The following is a 16,336-nucleotide window of genomic DNA, read 5'->3' on the forward strand; positions in this document are numbered from 1 at the left end:
AGAGTGAGCAGTGTGTGTGACAGTGTCAGTGTGTAGAGGGAGCAGGGTGTGTGACAGTGTCAATGTGTAAGGGGGAGCAGTGTGTGTGACAGTGTCAATGTGTAAGGGGGAGCACTGTGTGTGACAGTGTCAGTGTGTAAGGGGGAGCAGTGTGTATGGGGGAGTGGTTTGTTTGTGTTTGTGTGTGTGTATGGGGGAGCAGTGTATGACAGTGTGTATGGCAGTGTCAGCGTGTATGGGGGAGCAGTGTGTGTGACAGTGTCAATGTGTAAGGGGGAGCAGTGTGTGTGACAGTGTCAGTGTGTAAGGGGGAGCACTGTGTGTGACAGTGTCAGTGTGTAAGGGGGAGCAGTGTGTGTGACAGTGTCAATGTGTATGGGGGAGCGGTGTGTATGGGGGAGTGGTTTGTTTGTGTTTGTGTGTGTGTATGGGGGAGCAGTGTATGACAGTGTGTATGGCAGTGTCAGCGTGTATGGGGGGTGTGTGTTTGTGTCAGTGTGTATGGGGGAGCGGTGTGTATGGGGGAGTGGTTTGTTTGTGTTTGTGTGTGTGTATGGGGGAGCAGTGTATGACAGTGTGTATGGCAGTGTCAGCGTGTATGGGGGAGCAGTGTGTGTGTCACAGGGTGTCAGTGTGTATGGGGGAGTGGTTTGTTTGTGTTTGTGTGTGGTATGGGGGCAATTAGCGTATCGGGACGGGTGGTGTATGGGCAGTGTCAGTGTGTATGGGTGTGTGTGTGTTTGTGTCAGTGTGTATGGGGGAGCGGTGTGTATGGGGGAGTGGTTTGTTTGTGTTTGTGTGTGTGTATGGGGGAGCAGTGTATGACAGTGTGTATGGCAGTGTCAGCGTGTATGGGGGTGTGTGTGTTTGTGTCAGCGTGTAAGGGGGAGCGGTGTGTATGGGGGAGTGGTTTGTTTGTGTTTGTGTGTGTGTATGGGGGAGCAGTGTATGACAGTGTGTATGGCAGTGTCAGCGTGTATGGGGGGGTGTGTGTTTGTGTCAGTGTGTATGGGGGAGCGGTGTGTATGGGGGAGTGGTTTGTTTGTGTTTGTGTGTGTGTATGGGGGAGCAGTGTATGACAGTGTGTATGGCAGTGTCAGCGTGTATGGGGGGGTGTGTGTTTGTGTCAGTGTGTATGACGGGGTGTGTGACAGTGTCAATGTGTATGGGGGAGCGGTGTGTATGGGGGAGTGGTTTGTTTGTGTTTGTGTGTGTGTATGGGGGAGCAGTGTATGACAGTGTGTATGGCAGTGTCAGCGTGTATGGGGGTGTGTGTGTTTGTGTCAGTGTGTATGGGGGAGCGGTGTGTATGGGGGAGTGGTTTGTTTGTGTTTGTGTGTGTGTATGGGGGAGCAGTGTATGACAGTGTGTATGGCAGTGTCAGCGTGTATGGGGGGGTGTGTGTTTGTGTCAGTGTGTATGGGGGGGGTGTGTGTATGGGGGAGTGGTTTGTTTGTGTTTGTGTGTGTGTATGGGGGAGTGTGTATGACAGTGTGTATGGGGAGCACAGATACTGTGTATACCGTCAAAGTGTCACATAACCCCTTCACCACATGGCACGTGTCACACATACGTTGGTGGGATGGTCACAGTCGTCACCATACCGGGAGTTGTCCACACATTTGTGTCAGTGTGTATGGGGAGCGGTGTGTATGGGGGAGTGGTTTGTTTGTGTTTGTGTGTGTGTATGGGGAGCAGTGTATGAAGTCATGGTACTGTCCCAATGGCAAGTGTCACGTGTATGGTCCACACGATGGGGTTTGTGCACCAACAGTGTCAACAGGGGGAGCGGGTGTGTATGGGGGAGTGGTTTTGCCACACATTGTGTGTGTATGGGGGAGCATGTATAGACAGTGGCACATCACAACAGCACAACATATGGCCCTCGCGGCCACGATCACTGTCCACACACAAAACAGTCCACAACAACCTCACACACATCCCCCTAACCCACACATGTGTGTACCCCCCAGGTGTGTATGGCAGTGTCAGCGTGTGGGGGTGGGTGTGTGTTTGTGTCAGTGTGTATGGGGGGGGTGTGTGTATGGGGGAGTGGTTTGTTTGTGTTTGTGTGTGTGTATGGGGGAGCAGTGTATGACAGTGTGTATGGCAGTGTCAGCGTGTATGGGGGGGGTGTGTGTTTGTGTCAGTGTGTATGGGGGAGCGGTGTGTATGGGGGAGTGGTTTGTTTGTGTTTGTGTGTGTGTATGGGGGAGCAGTGTATGACAGTGTGTATGGCAGTGTCAGCGTGTATGGGGGGGTGTGTGTTTGTGTCAGTGTGTATGGGGGGGGTGGTGTGTATGGGGGAGTGGTTTGTTTGTGTTTGTGTGTGTGTATGGGGGAGCAGTGTATGACAGTGTGTATGGCAGTGTCAGCGTGTATGGGGGGGTGTGTGTTTGTGTCAGTGTGTATGGGGGGTGTGTGTTTGTGTCAGTGTGTATGAGGGAATGGTGTGTGTGTCTGTGTGGTGCCATGTGTAAAATAAAAAGCATCAAAATTTAACATTTAGCTAAATATTTAACTAAATCTTAAATCTCTTATCAAGATTTAATATTTAGCTAAACATTTAACTGGCAGCTAAATCTGGAGTTTGTATGCAAATGATCTTGATGAGATTTAAGATTTAGTTAAATATTTAGCTAAATGCTAAATCTTGTAACTAGATTTATAAATTTATATCTGAATGTACACATTTAAAAAAATATATATATTCATTTTCACAAAATTTATAAATAGATTTAAGGTAAATCTGGGAAAAGACATGTTCAAATATTAATGCTTTCTTTTTTCACATGGTACCCCATATGTGTCAGTGTATGGGGCATTGGAGTGTGTGTCTGTGTGTGAGGGGGAGCAGGGTGTGTGTGTGTTACTGTGTATGGGAGGCGCGGGGCGTGTGTATGTGTCAGCTCAGCAAAGGAGCTCTTACACTACAATAAACAGCAATTACACCAGAAGATGTATTTCACTCTTCCCTTCTCACTCCCTCTCTCACACTCTATCTTCCCATTCCCTTCTTACTCCATCTCTCAGACACTCTCTCCTCTGCTCCCCTTCTTACTCTCTCTCTCTCTCTCTCTCTCACACACACACACACACACAATCTCTCTCCTTCCTTCTCAATTCCCCTCTCTCGCACTCTTTTCCTATCTGTGAGTTGATGGAATGGCGATGACGTCATGCTGCAGTCTGGTCGGTTCGAGAGAGAGAGAGAGAGAGAGAGAGAGAGAGAGAGAGAGAGAGAGAGACGTCGACAAGGCAAGCCTGATTTTGCGTTTAATAGGGGGAGGGAGAGCGAGAGGGAAAATACATTTCTGAGTTTAAATCAAGCGAAAGGAATCGGATTAATAGAGAGACTGGAACACATCAATATTTAATGCAGCAAAAATATATAACAGGTGAGAAATTAGACGACAGATGTTAGATGCGCGCTGTATAGTGGTTTGTTGTCGGGTGTTTGATTAGCGGCTGATTGAACTGTTTTTTTTTTTTTTTTTTTTTTTTTTTTTTTTTTTTTTTAATGATGTCAGTAAAACAACATCGGCCGCGGCGTTTCTAATTAAAACACGCACTCAAACAAACAGACAGACATAAATCTATTCATGTGAATACGAGGGGTGCATGTTTCGATTATGGAAAATAAATGTTATTTAAATATTGAAGAAGACTGTTATTGTTTATTTATTAGACTGATATTAATTGTAATTGCAATTATTATTATTGTTGATTATGATGCAGAGAGGTTGATAGCTGGAGCTACATATCTGCGATCTTTTTCCAGTAGGTTCTTCACCAAATCAGCGTTGAAAGACATAAGGAATCATCTGACACAGGTAAATATAATGCTATATTTACTGTTTGTGCTCTATGTGTTGTAGTCATTCTGATATAAAATGTCTTTCAGGCTCTGTAAAATAATCGGACCTGGAAAACAGGTTAGAGCTGCAACTCTACCATGTTTCCAATGCTTATCTCATTTGAAAAAACAAGGGTTAAAAAATGAACATTCTAATATTGAACCGGCGCTTCTGTGTTTGAAACCAAGTCTAGAACGCATAACAATAATTCCTATAGAACCCTGAAACAGGGTTCACCCAGAGCCCGAGGGTTGCACAACGCACATATGATAGACCACATCTTACCAGGAAACGGGTGTATCAGGTAATGCAAATGCAATTAATAAGAAAGAAAGCAATATGTTGTGTTTCATTCAACACATTTGGTTTTAACACATAGTTATTTGCACTGCAAGATCTAAGGTGTTAAACACGTAATATCCAGCATTGTGACCCCCTCATTTCATTCTGTTATTTTTGTGTTTGCAAGGAGGAAGACGGGCTCATCTGGTTACATAAATGCACAACACTATCATTTAGAACGTTAGGTTATTACCATAACCCTGATTCCCTGAAAAAGAATGACAACCTTTACCGATTGGAAAGAGCCCTCTCTGACTGTCAATCACTGAGCATATATAAAAAGCTGCCCTATCAGGGCCCTGCTGTGAGGAGGAAGTCCCTCCCACCTCCTTCTGAAGAGAGACGTCCTCCATTTTCTTTCGAAATCAGAGGTCAGCTGGGGACACGACCTCGAAGGGTAATGGTTGTCATTCTCTTTCAGGGAGCTAGGGTTATGGTAATAACCTAACATTCCCTTTCAATGGAATGACAACCATTACTGAATGGGAAGTTGTACCAAAGCTGTTGTGGCTCCAGATTTCTAACAGTACAGCCCCATGGCGATAGCCACAGAGCCCACATGACACCTAAGGGCATGCCGCCTGCAACACCCTAGAGCCCAGATGGTCTTGCTCGGTTTGCAACATCAAGGCGGTAAAAATGCACAAATGTCTGACTACCTGTCCATGTAGCAGCATTGCGTAACTCATCCAAGGAGGCGCCATGAAGGAAAGCCCACGAAGTTGCCTGACACCTGGTAGAATGGGCCGTAATGTCCCCCTGGTAACGGTGAGTCGGTCTGTTCATACGCCAAGCGTATCGTATCTGTCACCCAGTGTGCTAAATGTTGCTTTGATAGGGCCTGACCTCTAGAGCGGGACACATAGCAGACAAACAGCTGTTTGGACTGTCTCCAGGACTCTGTCCTATCCAGATAACAGTGCAGAGCCCAAACTGGGCAGAGCGGGTGCTGTCTACGGTCCTCTGACTAGTGAGGTCTGAAACTAACTGGTTGGTTAGTATGGAATGAAGATACCCCCTTTGGCAAAAAGGCTGGATTTGTTCTTAATGTTACCCGCAAGTCATTTCCAGTGAAAGCCATACATATGTCATCGATGGACAGCGCATGAAGCTCACTTACTCATCTGGCAGACGTAATGGCTTTTAATGGCTTCAAGGAAACGGCGCGGTTCTGCTGATGCCATGAGCTCGAATGGGAGACCTGTAAGGACCCACAGTACCAGTTCTAGATCCCACTTGGGGACCAAGCTTTTCATGGGAGGACGAAGCCTCCGAGCTTCTTTAAGAAATTGCACTGCCAGAAAGTGTGCCCCAGGCGACACCGAGTCAGTTTGGTCGTGGCACCCTGATATTGCTGCCAAGTATACCTTCAAAGTGGACGCTGGTTTTCCTGCATAAAACAGGTGTTGTAAGAAGGTTAATGTTGTCTCAATAGGGCAGGTCACAGGATCGTGACCTTTGGCAATGCACCAGTCTTGGAAAACTTTCCATTTGTATGAGTACTGGGCTCTAGTGCTCGGCGCCCTAGCAGACTGTAGTGTTTCTACCACTGCATCTGGCAAACCTCGTCTGAAGAGACAGCTCCGTTCAACGGCCAGACCTAGAGTTGGAGCTGGGCTGGGTTTGGGTGCCATAATAGCCCCTCTGCTTGGCTGAGGAGGTCATTGCACAGCGGGAGCTGCCACGGTTGACCCAACAACATTTCGGAGAGGAGAGCAAACCAGGTGCGCCTCGGCCATCTGGGTGCAACCAGCAGAACCTGTGCTCTCTCTACCCTGATCCTCTTTAGTGTCAGGGGTAATAATGGTAGCGGAGGGAATGCATACAGGAGCCCCTTTGGCCAGGGGTGGGCTAGCGCGTCTACTCCCAGGGGGCCCCCGTCTCTCTCCATGGAGAACCATAGGGGACAATGAGGTCGACTCGTGCGATATGAAACCTCTCCCAAATCTGTTTCACCACTTAAGGATGCAGTCTCCATTCCAAGCTGTCTGGATCTCTTCTGGACATGAGGTCTGCTGCCTTGTTGCCCACACCGGGGAGGTGAACTGCCCTGATGGAACGCAAGTTTCTGTGTGTTCAGGACAGGAGTCTGTGCTCTGCGTGGTGAAGGCCCGGCGATAGCAGGCAGCCTTGGTGGTTTATATAGGCTACCACTGTTGTATTGCCCTTCCAGACCAGCACATGTTTGTGCGCTAACTGCTGGGGAAAAGGAGATAATGCCAGGTTTACTGCTTGCAGCTCTTGGGCATTTATGTGTGCTTGCTGCCAATGTCCCTTCCTCTCCCATTCCAGACTGCTCCACAGTGTATTTACCCAGGCTTGAAGCAGGTGCATTCTCGGCAGCCCTAGTGGATGGATTCTCGAGGCGGCTGCCATCAGCCCCAGCAAACTTTGATATGTTCTGACCTGTAGGAGAGCATCCTCTCTGAATAGGGAGAGTGTTTCTTCCACCGACCAACTCCTGTCTTCCAACAGTGAGGCAAGCATGCTCACAGAGTTCAGTTTTTTCCCCAGGAACACTGTGGACTGAGACGGTACAAAGTTGCTCTTCTGTTGATATATAGAGAGCCTTAACTTTGTCACATGTTCTATGACCTGTTTTGTGTGCGCCTCGTCGCGTGCTTTGGAACGCCCGCAAACTAACCAATCATCCAGATAGTTCAAGATCCGAATACCCCGCAGCCTGAGTGGAGCCAGTGCTGCATCCATGCACTTTGAAAATATGCAGGGCGACAGCGAGCGGTCAAATGGAAGCACGCAGAATTCGTACGCGTTGCCTTGAAAGGCGAAGCGCAGATACTTTCTATGCGTGGGACGGATCGGGACATAGAAGTAGGCATCTTGCAGTCGATCAATGTGCACCAGTCGCCCGGCTGGACGGATTGGAGGATATACTGTGCTGTCAACATGTTGAACTTCTTCTGTTTGAGGAACAAGTTGAGGACCCTGAGGTCCAGAGTAGGTCTGAAACCGCCATCCCTCTTGGGCACCAGGAAGTATTTGGAGTAAAAGCCACTGAGGGCATTGCTTGGTTTTACCAAGCGCACTGTGTTCTTCTATTGAAGATCGGTGATCTCCTGTTGAAGCACTATCGCGCTCGCTGGTTTGACGGTGGTGAGGAACACACCCTTGAAGGGTGGTGGACCTAAGCGGAATTGTAAAGCGTTTCCGTATCTCATTGTCGATAGCAAGTCCTGTTTGGTTGTGAGGGGGATTGGTGGCATCCGGGGCCCCTCAGGGGCGGTCTCCCTTGGGCTTGGGAGGGAGCTTGTCTTTCTTAGGTTCCAGCCAGAGAACTGGTTACCCTTGGCCAGCGGTGGTCCCTTGCCGCCGGCACTTCCTCTGCCTGTTTATTTGTTCTGGGGTGGAGGGCGGCATTCAGGCCCAGTTGCCCCTGCAGGTTGTGAATGCCACCTAAGCAGGAAGGCGCGCAAATTTGGAAGCGACCTCCTTGGCCATGTGGGACCTCTCAAGGCTCACATAAATGGTCGCCCCAAACGTTTGCTCCGGTGTAATAGGGGCATCCAATAATGCCACCTTCTCGGTCTCTACCACCTTGGCCTGAGTTAGCCACAGGTGTCTTCGGGCGGCTACCAGCGCCGCTAGAGACCTGCTTGATGCCTGACCTAACTCCCCCAAATCGGTCGGTCATTGCCCTTGTTACTGCCAGTAGCTCCCCTGTGTCCATCTCCGTTGCCCGCTCCTGCAGTGTCTCATCCAGCTGTGACTGGTACAAGACCAGTATGGCCATAGCATTGGACGCGCTGGTTGACAGTGCTGCTGACGCGTACGTCTTTTTTAGCATCGCGTCTGTTGTTCTTCACGGCTTGGAAGGGCAGGTAGGTCTTTGTCCCCTTTGGTAAGGGTGGGGCCCTGCACCAGTACTGTGACTCTGTCCCCGTTGGTGGGGAACGTGCCTAGATTTGCTTCTTGGGCTCCTGCGGTTTGTAGCAGGGCTTCTGCTGTTCTAGAGGCTAAGGGGGCGGATGCTGTGTTGCTCCAGGATGCACGCACCAGCTCTAGAAAGTCCTGGCACAATGGAAGGGCATGCTGTGGGTGCCCCTTCTGTTTCAGGAGCGGTTCCCCTTTCTGTCCTACTCATCTGGCCAGGGAATGTCCATGGCACCAGCTGCACACTGCATCAAGGCCCAGAACTCCTCCCTCTGTGATGCATGCGGAAGGGGCGGAATAGAGCCGACCTTGAGGTTGTGAAAGACAGCTTGCCTGGGCTCGGAAATGGAGATCGGGACTGGGGTGGTTGGGGTTGCCTGGTGGTATGGGGCAGTCTGCTCTGAGATTTTAACAGGGTCTCCAGCATGGTCTGCTGAGCCCTCACTGTCTACGCCAACTCCTGGAAACGCCGCTCAGCCGAGCTATGGTGTTTCTGTGGTGACCCTGACGGAGAGCACCTGCGCCTCCGTAGGGAAGGAGAGCGGTACGTCCTTGGTGACCGCCTACCTCCTTGGGAATGTCCCCATGGGCGACCATCTCGCCTCTATGGATGGATATCTGCGCCTCTGCACCGGTGGCGGAGAGGGTGATGGTGATCCAGGACTGTCCCTGGTCACCATGGCAAGTGGGGTTCTTGGGGACCTTTGGGTGGAGCCCTGAACCACCGATCTCATTCTCTCTTGCTCTGGGGAGAGAGACTCTGCTAGGGAGAGGGCTGCCCTTGCGGCAGTGAGAGCAGTCCAGCTCGCCTGCAAGTGTCCTGGCCGCGTGGTTTGGCCCTAGGCACCTAGCACAGGTCGAATGCTCGTCCTGCTTGGGGAGCTTTGCCTTGCACTGGTCGCACTGGTGGAGCAGACTGACATGGCGCGGGCTGTGCCGAGCGACGCGTCGGTGCAGAGTGTAATAAACTGGCACCAATTAATCGGCGTCGGTGTTGGTGCCCAGAGAGCGCGGACGAAGCCGGGCTGATAAGTCCAGAGTATATCGGCTTTGGCATCGTGAACACGTGGTCGGTGTCGAGTCAATCGGCAGTTGGTTCAATCGACGTCAGAAGCGGCATCGAGGTGTTGTCCAAGCCGGTGCCAAGTTAATTCGGCGTCCGGGTTGGCGCCAAGGAGAGCGCAGTCGATGCCGTGCTGATGTAGCAGAGTCAATCGGCGTCGACAGTAAGTGCAGCCACGCTTCGGAAAGCCCGAGGCTTGGGAGGGCACGTAGGCCCGAGCTGCAAGTAGCTAAGGCCGAGTAAATCGGCATAGGGGACAACGCCGCGAGCCCGCGGGGTCACCCTACAGCACCACAACAGCTCAAAACACAGTCTAAATACTACACGAGGTAGTAGAACAGAGAGTAATGGCTACTTGCCAGTCTCAAAAAGAGGGGTCGAAACCAGCTCTAGTCAGTAAACTGATGCGATAATAAAGCAGAAGCACTCTCAATTAACACTCAAAAGCGGAATATTACCATGTACAAAAATAATTTGAAGGTTTAAAAGCCAGCCAAATTCAGACAAAGAAAGCACGAGGCAATCTGTGACCTGTCTCAGTGAAGTGAGAGAGAAAATGGCGATATGCGCCTGTGAGGACGTCCCTCTTCAGCAGGAGGTGGGAGGGACTTCTTCCTCACAGCAGGGCCCTGATAGGGCAGCTGTTTTATATGTGCTCAGTAATTAGGTCTCTTTCCCATTCGGTAATGGTTGTCATTCCATTAAAAGGGAACTGAAGGTAACCCACGCCTTACACCTACAATACCCTATTTTGTATATGTATACAAGCCTGTTTGTTATCTCTACCTCTACTGAGTTTACAGCAGTATGTATTTGAAAAAAAAATATTGCTCTTGAAGTCTAGATGTGTGTTAAACAAATTTCTATTGTAATTTTATCAATTCATTGGAGAACTGCCGTCTGGCTGTCTACGTGAGCATATATTCTGCTGTCTAGTATATTACTATTACAAGAATTTTTGGAGAAATCTTATTTTGATTTGAGAGCAACTACAGATACATTTGCACTGGGAGCAGGAATTTGTAATGACTTCACTGAAAAAAGCATTGCCTGTTTCAAGCTAAACATAAAACAATACAAGGACAAGCAGATGTTTCCGACAAAAGCACGGTGTTGGTGGACACAATACACGTTAAACAGACCTGTCAAATTTGGGATCAAATTTTGGCTGGCAGCGGACCATACCCCTACCTGTGCGAAGATGAAACTCGTCCAGCTGGGCACAGACTTAGGCTGATGTAACCGTGCTTAGGAAAAGGGATGAATGTTACCAATGACAATTTTTATTTCACTGTAATTAGCAAAACAGTTGAAGGAAAAAAAACAGCCTGGTTGGAACTGTAAACAAAGCGAGCAGAGAGTTTCCACCATCTGCGCAAAACGTAGTAGGGGAGACCGAGATTCATTGTCACATTTTCAGAGAGGACTCTTTCCATTCGGTAATGGTTGTCATTCCATTGAACAGGAAACGCATAATAGCAAGTATTTATTTTACATAGACTGGTGCATTTAATCGTATTTAGTTAAATTGTATTATTATTATTATTATTATTGTTAATAATCAATGCTTTATTTGTGTCTGTGTATTAAGAGGCGCTCTCTCCTGGACAGTGTCTGAGTGGAGGTGGTGGAGGTCAGCAGGATGAATCGACTGACAGCGGTGCTTCTGCTGCCGTTATTGGTTAGCAGCACCGTACTGGCCAATAAAGGTAAGATTACATACCACTGCCAGGGCTAAAATCATAGGCGCTGCAACAGCTAAAATGTTGGGGGAGGACATGGATTTTTTCAAGTCCTGTGTGTTGAAAATATGTATGGCCATTTTCACAGCACTAAGGGTCTCTCCGTGCACCCAGGAGAATAAACCTATCAAAGTGACATTATGTAAATGAATGTTCTTAATAAACACTACATTGTATTACTCCACATAAAAAATAAAAATAAAAAAATCCGAAATTATTAAGAAACTCATAATAGTTGTTATGGTGTTAGAACCCTGACAAGCAGGAGAACGAACTAGAAATCGAAACAGACAAGTTTAATTGGGATAAAGGACCATGATGTTTCGACAGCTGGTATTGTACACCTTCACGTTGAAGTCTGAACCACAAAATCCAGCATATGAATTCTGGTCCTTATCTCAAGATTATCAAGAACATGGACTGGAGAATGGTTCAGTGGTTCAGCCTGCCTTGCGTCATGGTGTTGCAATATTTGTAAATATTTCCATTTATTTAATAATTTTGGCCCATGTGACTGCAGTGTTTCGTTATGTTCATGAACATTATTTTAATGCAGGAATGTCAAACATACGGAGCGATATCATCCGGCCCACAGAATATTGAATAATACCTTTTTTTATTCATAGGATACAGGTAAAAATTGAAAAATATCAAATAAAAATCACCAAAAATTTTCCAGCCAAATTGAGCTTGTTTTGAAAGCATCTAGCGGGTAAATAGTCTTTGACGTTTTGGGTACTTCAATCCCCACGATGCTCTATAGTATGTCACGCCGCTCTCTGTTTTTTCCGGAGCTAAGTATCCAATAAATTTATAAATCACACAAACATTAGCAATTGCATTTAGCAAATTGGGTTCAAGAAAATGGTAACCTACTTTCCTCAGGACTTGTTAAAGTGTTGATTTTTACACATGGTTGAGTGCATTTGACCAGAGTTCCTGTTTGTTTGCTTGTGTAATCAGGAGAAACATATGTATGTATTTGTAATCGTCACCAATTTAATAACTGTATCAATACAAATTATAATTGTTTTTAAATTTATTTTTAAAGACTGTATCCACCGATAGTTCTGGACACTTAATTGTACACTATATTCTGAATTTATTTTCCCCCGGGCCTACCAGCAGCAGAGGAAGATGGGCCCCAGTGCAGGACCTTATTGTGGGCCCCCCACCCCAAACATTAATTTAACCCTTATTTATAAACATCAAACACACCAAGTCAGGTGTTCAATATTGAACTATATTTAATTCAGAATGTTAGCATGTGTGAAACAGTACGTAATAAGAATCTGTTCTACTCACCTACTTTATTTTATTTTGCGTACATCTTTACATCCAGCACTACACTATTTTTTAATCATAAACGGGTTTAATCACCAATCCTACCAGGATACCCCAATTCTGCGATCACAGAAATTATTACAGAATTCAATTCTGCACAGACATTTGCAGAAATGGTCTCAGAGGAAACCGTTTTTTGAATTATTATTTTTAAATCAAATGTAGACGTTGATTTGCTGTAGTTTATTTTGGAACCTGCAGCAGCACCCAACAGCTTCCGTCTAAACTACAGGATGACTCGCGCAGACAGAATATAACTGCAGATGTCTGTGCTGAATAGAACCACAAAACCTTCCATGAAGACATGAATCCTACCAGCCTCCAGGGGGAAAAAGCTAGAATAATTAAGCCAATAGCGATACCTGTTGAAATGAGGCAGCTACAGTTATACAAATGTATAACATCTGCAAATATAAATGCAAAGGATATTATTGTTAAAAACAAAAACAAAAAAAATCCCTCTGGGGCCCTCTGAGTGCGCGGACCCGAGTGCAGCTACACCTGCTATTGCTCCGCCACTTGAGCGCAGGGATTAGTTCACGTGCAGATGTACCGATATTCCAATTGAATGACTAATTAGCAATCGAGTCTCGGTACAGCTTCATAAAAGGTGCAGTGTTTCATTCACTCTGGGAAGTGTGTTTGGAGTGGAGAACGAGAGCAGAGAAAGGAGGTAACAAAGTCATACCAAAGTACTGTGGGTATATTTTTATTATTTTTTGGATTGGTGTGAGAAGAGTGGAGGAAGAGAAAATAAATAAATAAAATGGTGGAAGAGAGTCAGATTGTGGGACTGAATTTTTGATAATGCTGGGCTGGAGGCCCAGTCCATGCCCGTAGCGATCCGTGTCCTATGGATGATGGACAGGGGCTGATTGGGAGGCCTGGGAGTGAGGGCACAGCCTAAAGACGCTAAGAGGAGGTGGTTGAGATGGTTCTCGTTTATTTGGAGGCGAAGATAGAGAGAGAGCTGCACCAGCTCCCCACGACTGAGGGAGAGCTGTATCAGTTCCCGATAACGGAGGAAGACTACCTGCAGCTCCCACCTCCACCAACAGGGGAGGACTACCTGCCACTCCCACCATCACCATCATGGGAGGACTACCTGCCACTCCCACCTCCACCGTCATGGGAGGACTATCTGCAGCTCCCACCTCCACCAACAGGAGAGGACTACCTGCAGCTCCCACCTCCACCACCAGGGGAGGACTACCTGCCACTCCCACCTCCACCAACAGATGGAGAGAGCAGCGCAAAGAGCGACGGTCCTATGGTCGGGTAGGATATATATATATATATATATATATATATATATATATATATATATATATATATATATATATATGTATATATATATATATATGTATATATATGTGTGTGTGTGTGTGTGTGTGTGTGTGTGTGTGTGTGTGTGTGTATGTATATTATATATATATATAATATATATAATATATATATATATATATATATATATATATATATATATATATATATATATATATATATATATATATATATATATATATACAGTGCCTTGCAAAAGTATTCAGACCCCTGACCAATTCTCTCATATTACTGAATTAAAAATGGTACATTGAAATTTTGTTCTGTTTGATATTTTATTTTTAAACGCTGAAACTCAGAATCAATTATTGTAAGGTGACATTGGTTTTATGTTGGGAAATATTTTTAAGAAAAATAAAAAAACTGAAATATCTTGCTTGCATAAGTATTCAACCCCTGTGCTGTGGAAGCTCCCAGTTTGCACCGATGAAAGAAATTGCCCTATCGAGGACACAATTACCTCAGATGAGACCAAGACAGAACTTTTTGGACAAAACTAAAAGAGCTATGTGTGGTGCAAACCTAACACTGCCCATCCCTCAAGACACACCATCCCTACAGTGAAGTATGGTGGTGGCAGCATCATGGTGTGGGGATGCTTCTCATCAGCAGGGACTGGGCATCATGTTACAACTGAAGGAAGAATGGATGGAGAAAAATAAAGGAAAATACTGCAAGAGAATCTGCTTCAGTCCGTTAAAAAACTGAAGCTTGGAATTCACCTTTCAGCAGGACAATGATCCCAAGCACAAGGCCAAAGCAACATTGGAGTGGCTCAAGAAATAAAAGGTGAATGTCCTACAGTGGCCCAGTCAAAGTCCTGATCTCAATCCCACTGAGAATCTGTGGCACTATTTGAAAATTGCGGTCCACAAGCATCATCCAACAAACCTGAACAACCTGGAGCAAATCTGCCAAGAAAAATGGGCCAAAATCACACCGACACTGTAGGCAAAGCTGGTACATACTTACCCCAAAAGACTTAAAGCTGTTATTGCAGCGAAAGGTGGCTCTACCAAATATTAATGTGTGGGGGTTGAATACTTATGCAATCAAGATATTTTAGTTTTTTATTTTTCTTAAAAATATTTCCCAACATAAAACCAATGTCACCTTACAATAATTGACTTTGAGTTTAAGTGTTTTAAAAAAAAAAAAAATCAAACAGAATGAAATTTCAATGTACCATTTGTAATTCAGTAATATGAGAGAATTGGTAAGGGGTCTGAATACTTTTGCAAGGCACTATATATATGTATTGGTGCATGGGATATAATGGGGCTGTGGAGTTTTATTTATTTATTTATTATTTAGGCACAAGGATTACACAGTCACTTCACATGCAGATAAAATGTGTATTAATATGTGAGTGCACAGATTAGTTCACATTCAGATAAAATGTGTATTAATATGTGAGTGCACAGATTAGTTCACATGCAGATGAAATGTGTATTAATATGTGAGTGCACAGATTAGTTCACATGCAGATGAAATGTGTATTTATATGTGAGTGCACAGATTAGTTCACATGCAGATGAAATGTGTATTTATATGTGAGTGCACAGATTAGTTCACATGCAGATGAAATGTGTATTTATATGTGAGTGCACAGATTAGTTCACATGCAGATGAAATGTGTATTTATATGTGAGTGCACAGATTAGTTCACATGCAGATGAAATGTGTATTTATATGTGAGTGCACAGATTAGTTCACATGCAGATGAAATGTGTATTTATATGTGAGTGCACAGATTAGTTCACATTCAGATGAAATGTGTATTTATATGTGAGTGCACAGATTAGTTCACATGCAGATGTACCGAGATTCCAATCGGAGTGGAGAAAGGAGGTAATAGGAACAATTGCTAATGTGCTGGAGGGCCGCACGATACTTTTTGTTTGTCCACTGTGTTTATCTGTTTTGGATACAGCATTGTTTTGTTTGTCTGTGTTTCTGTTTTATTCAGACTTTTTAGTTTGATTTATTAAAAGCTGAGCGCTGCAGCGCTTCAGTTTCAACCCCAGTACTGCCTCTGTCTGTGTTTCTATTCCGGGTCTGACATCACCCCCGCTCAAGCCGTCCTATTCACAGTCTCTCAGTTCTACTCAAGCTGAGAGTGTATTTCTCATGCAATCTTTGCTGTGTCATGTCTTACATACAAAGAGTGACAGAGAAAGCACACTCACAACTTGATTAGAAGGAGACATCGAACTCCGTTGTGGTTTAAATGTTTCAAATGCTGTGTTGTTGACAGTGAGTGCGAGATCTACAGTGTCAGTAGTGTTACAAGTGTAGCTGCTGATAGGCTCCAACAGCAACATGATTTATAATCTTAATTACAAGTACTTTCATAACACACCCCTGAGGATTACAATGATGCAATTGACTGAACAGGTAAATAAAGTGTAGTACAGAAGGGAGATGATCTGTCCCAGGGGGTCCCAAGCCTGTCCGATTGGGAGGAAACTTACTGAGGACTTTCTTTCCCACCAGTTATTAAGAGTATCAGACTCTCTGTATGTATGTGTGTGTGTGTGTGTGTGTGTGTGTGTGTGTGTGTGTGTGTGTGTGTCTGTCTCTGACTGTCTCCGTGTGTGTATGTCTGTCTCTGTGTCTCTGAGTGTGTGTCAGTCTGTGTGTGTGTGTCTGTCTGTCTCCATGTCTCTGAGTGTGTGTGTGTCTGGCTGTCTCTATCTCCGTGTGTGTATGTCTGTCTCTATGTCTCTGAGTGTGTGTCAGTCTCTTTGTGT

General features: G+C 45.6%; 1 protein-coding gene across 5 annotated transcripts in view; it reads left to right on the top strand.

Moving 5' to 3' along the window:
• Positions 1–3,248: 3,248 nt before the first annotated feature.
• The window catches only part of LOC121296620 (calsyntenin-3-like), a 71,457-nt gene continuing 58,369 nt past the window's right edge, over positions 3,249–16,336 (top strand). Inside the window, exons 1-3 of one of the 5 annotated variants that reach the window (XM_041222359.1) lie at positions 3,249–3,398; positions 3,739–3,833; positions 10,745–10,862. In XM_041222359.1, coding sequence (XP_041078293.1) covers positions 10,796–10,862 — 67 coding nt within the window. In that variant the 5' untranslated portion in view covers positions 3,249–3,398; positions 3,739–3,833; positions 10,745–10,795. The remainder of the gene's footprint in view (positions 3,399–3,738; positions 3,834–10,744; positions 10,863–16,336) is intronic. The other 4 variants (XM_041222356.1, XM_041222360.1, XM_041222358.1 and 1 more) reach the window with 4 other exon arrangements.

Source organism: Polyodon spathula, chromosome 21, assembly GCF_017654505.1.
Source record: "Polyodon spathula isolate WHYD16114869_AA chromosome 21, ASM1765450v1, whole genome shotgun sequence".
In the NCBI taxonomy this organism is placed as follows: Eukaryota; Metazoa; Chordata; class Actinopteri; order Acipenseriformes; family Polyodontidae; genus Polyodon; species Polyodon spathula.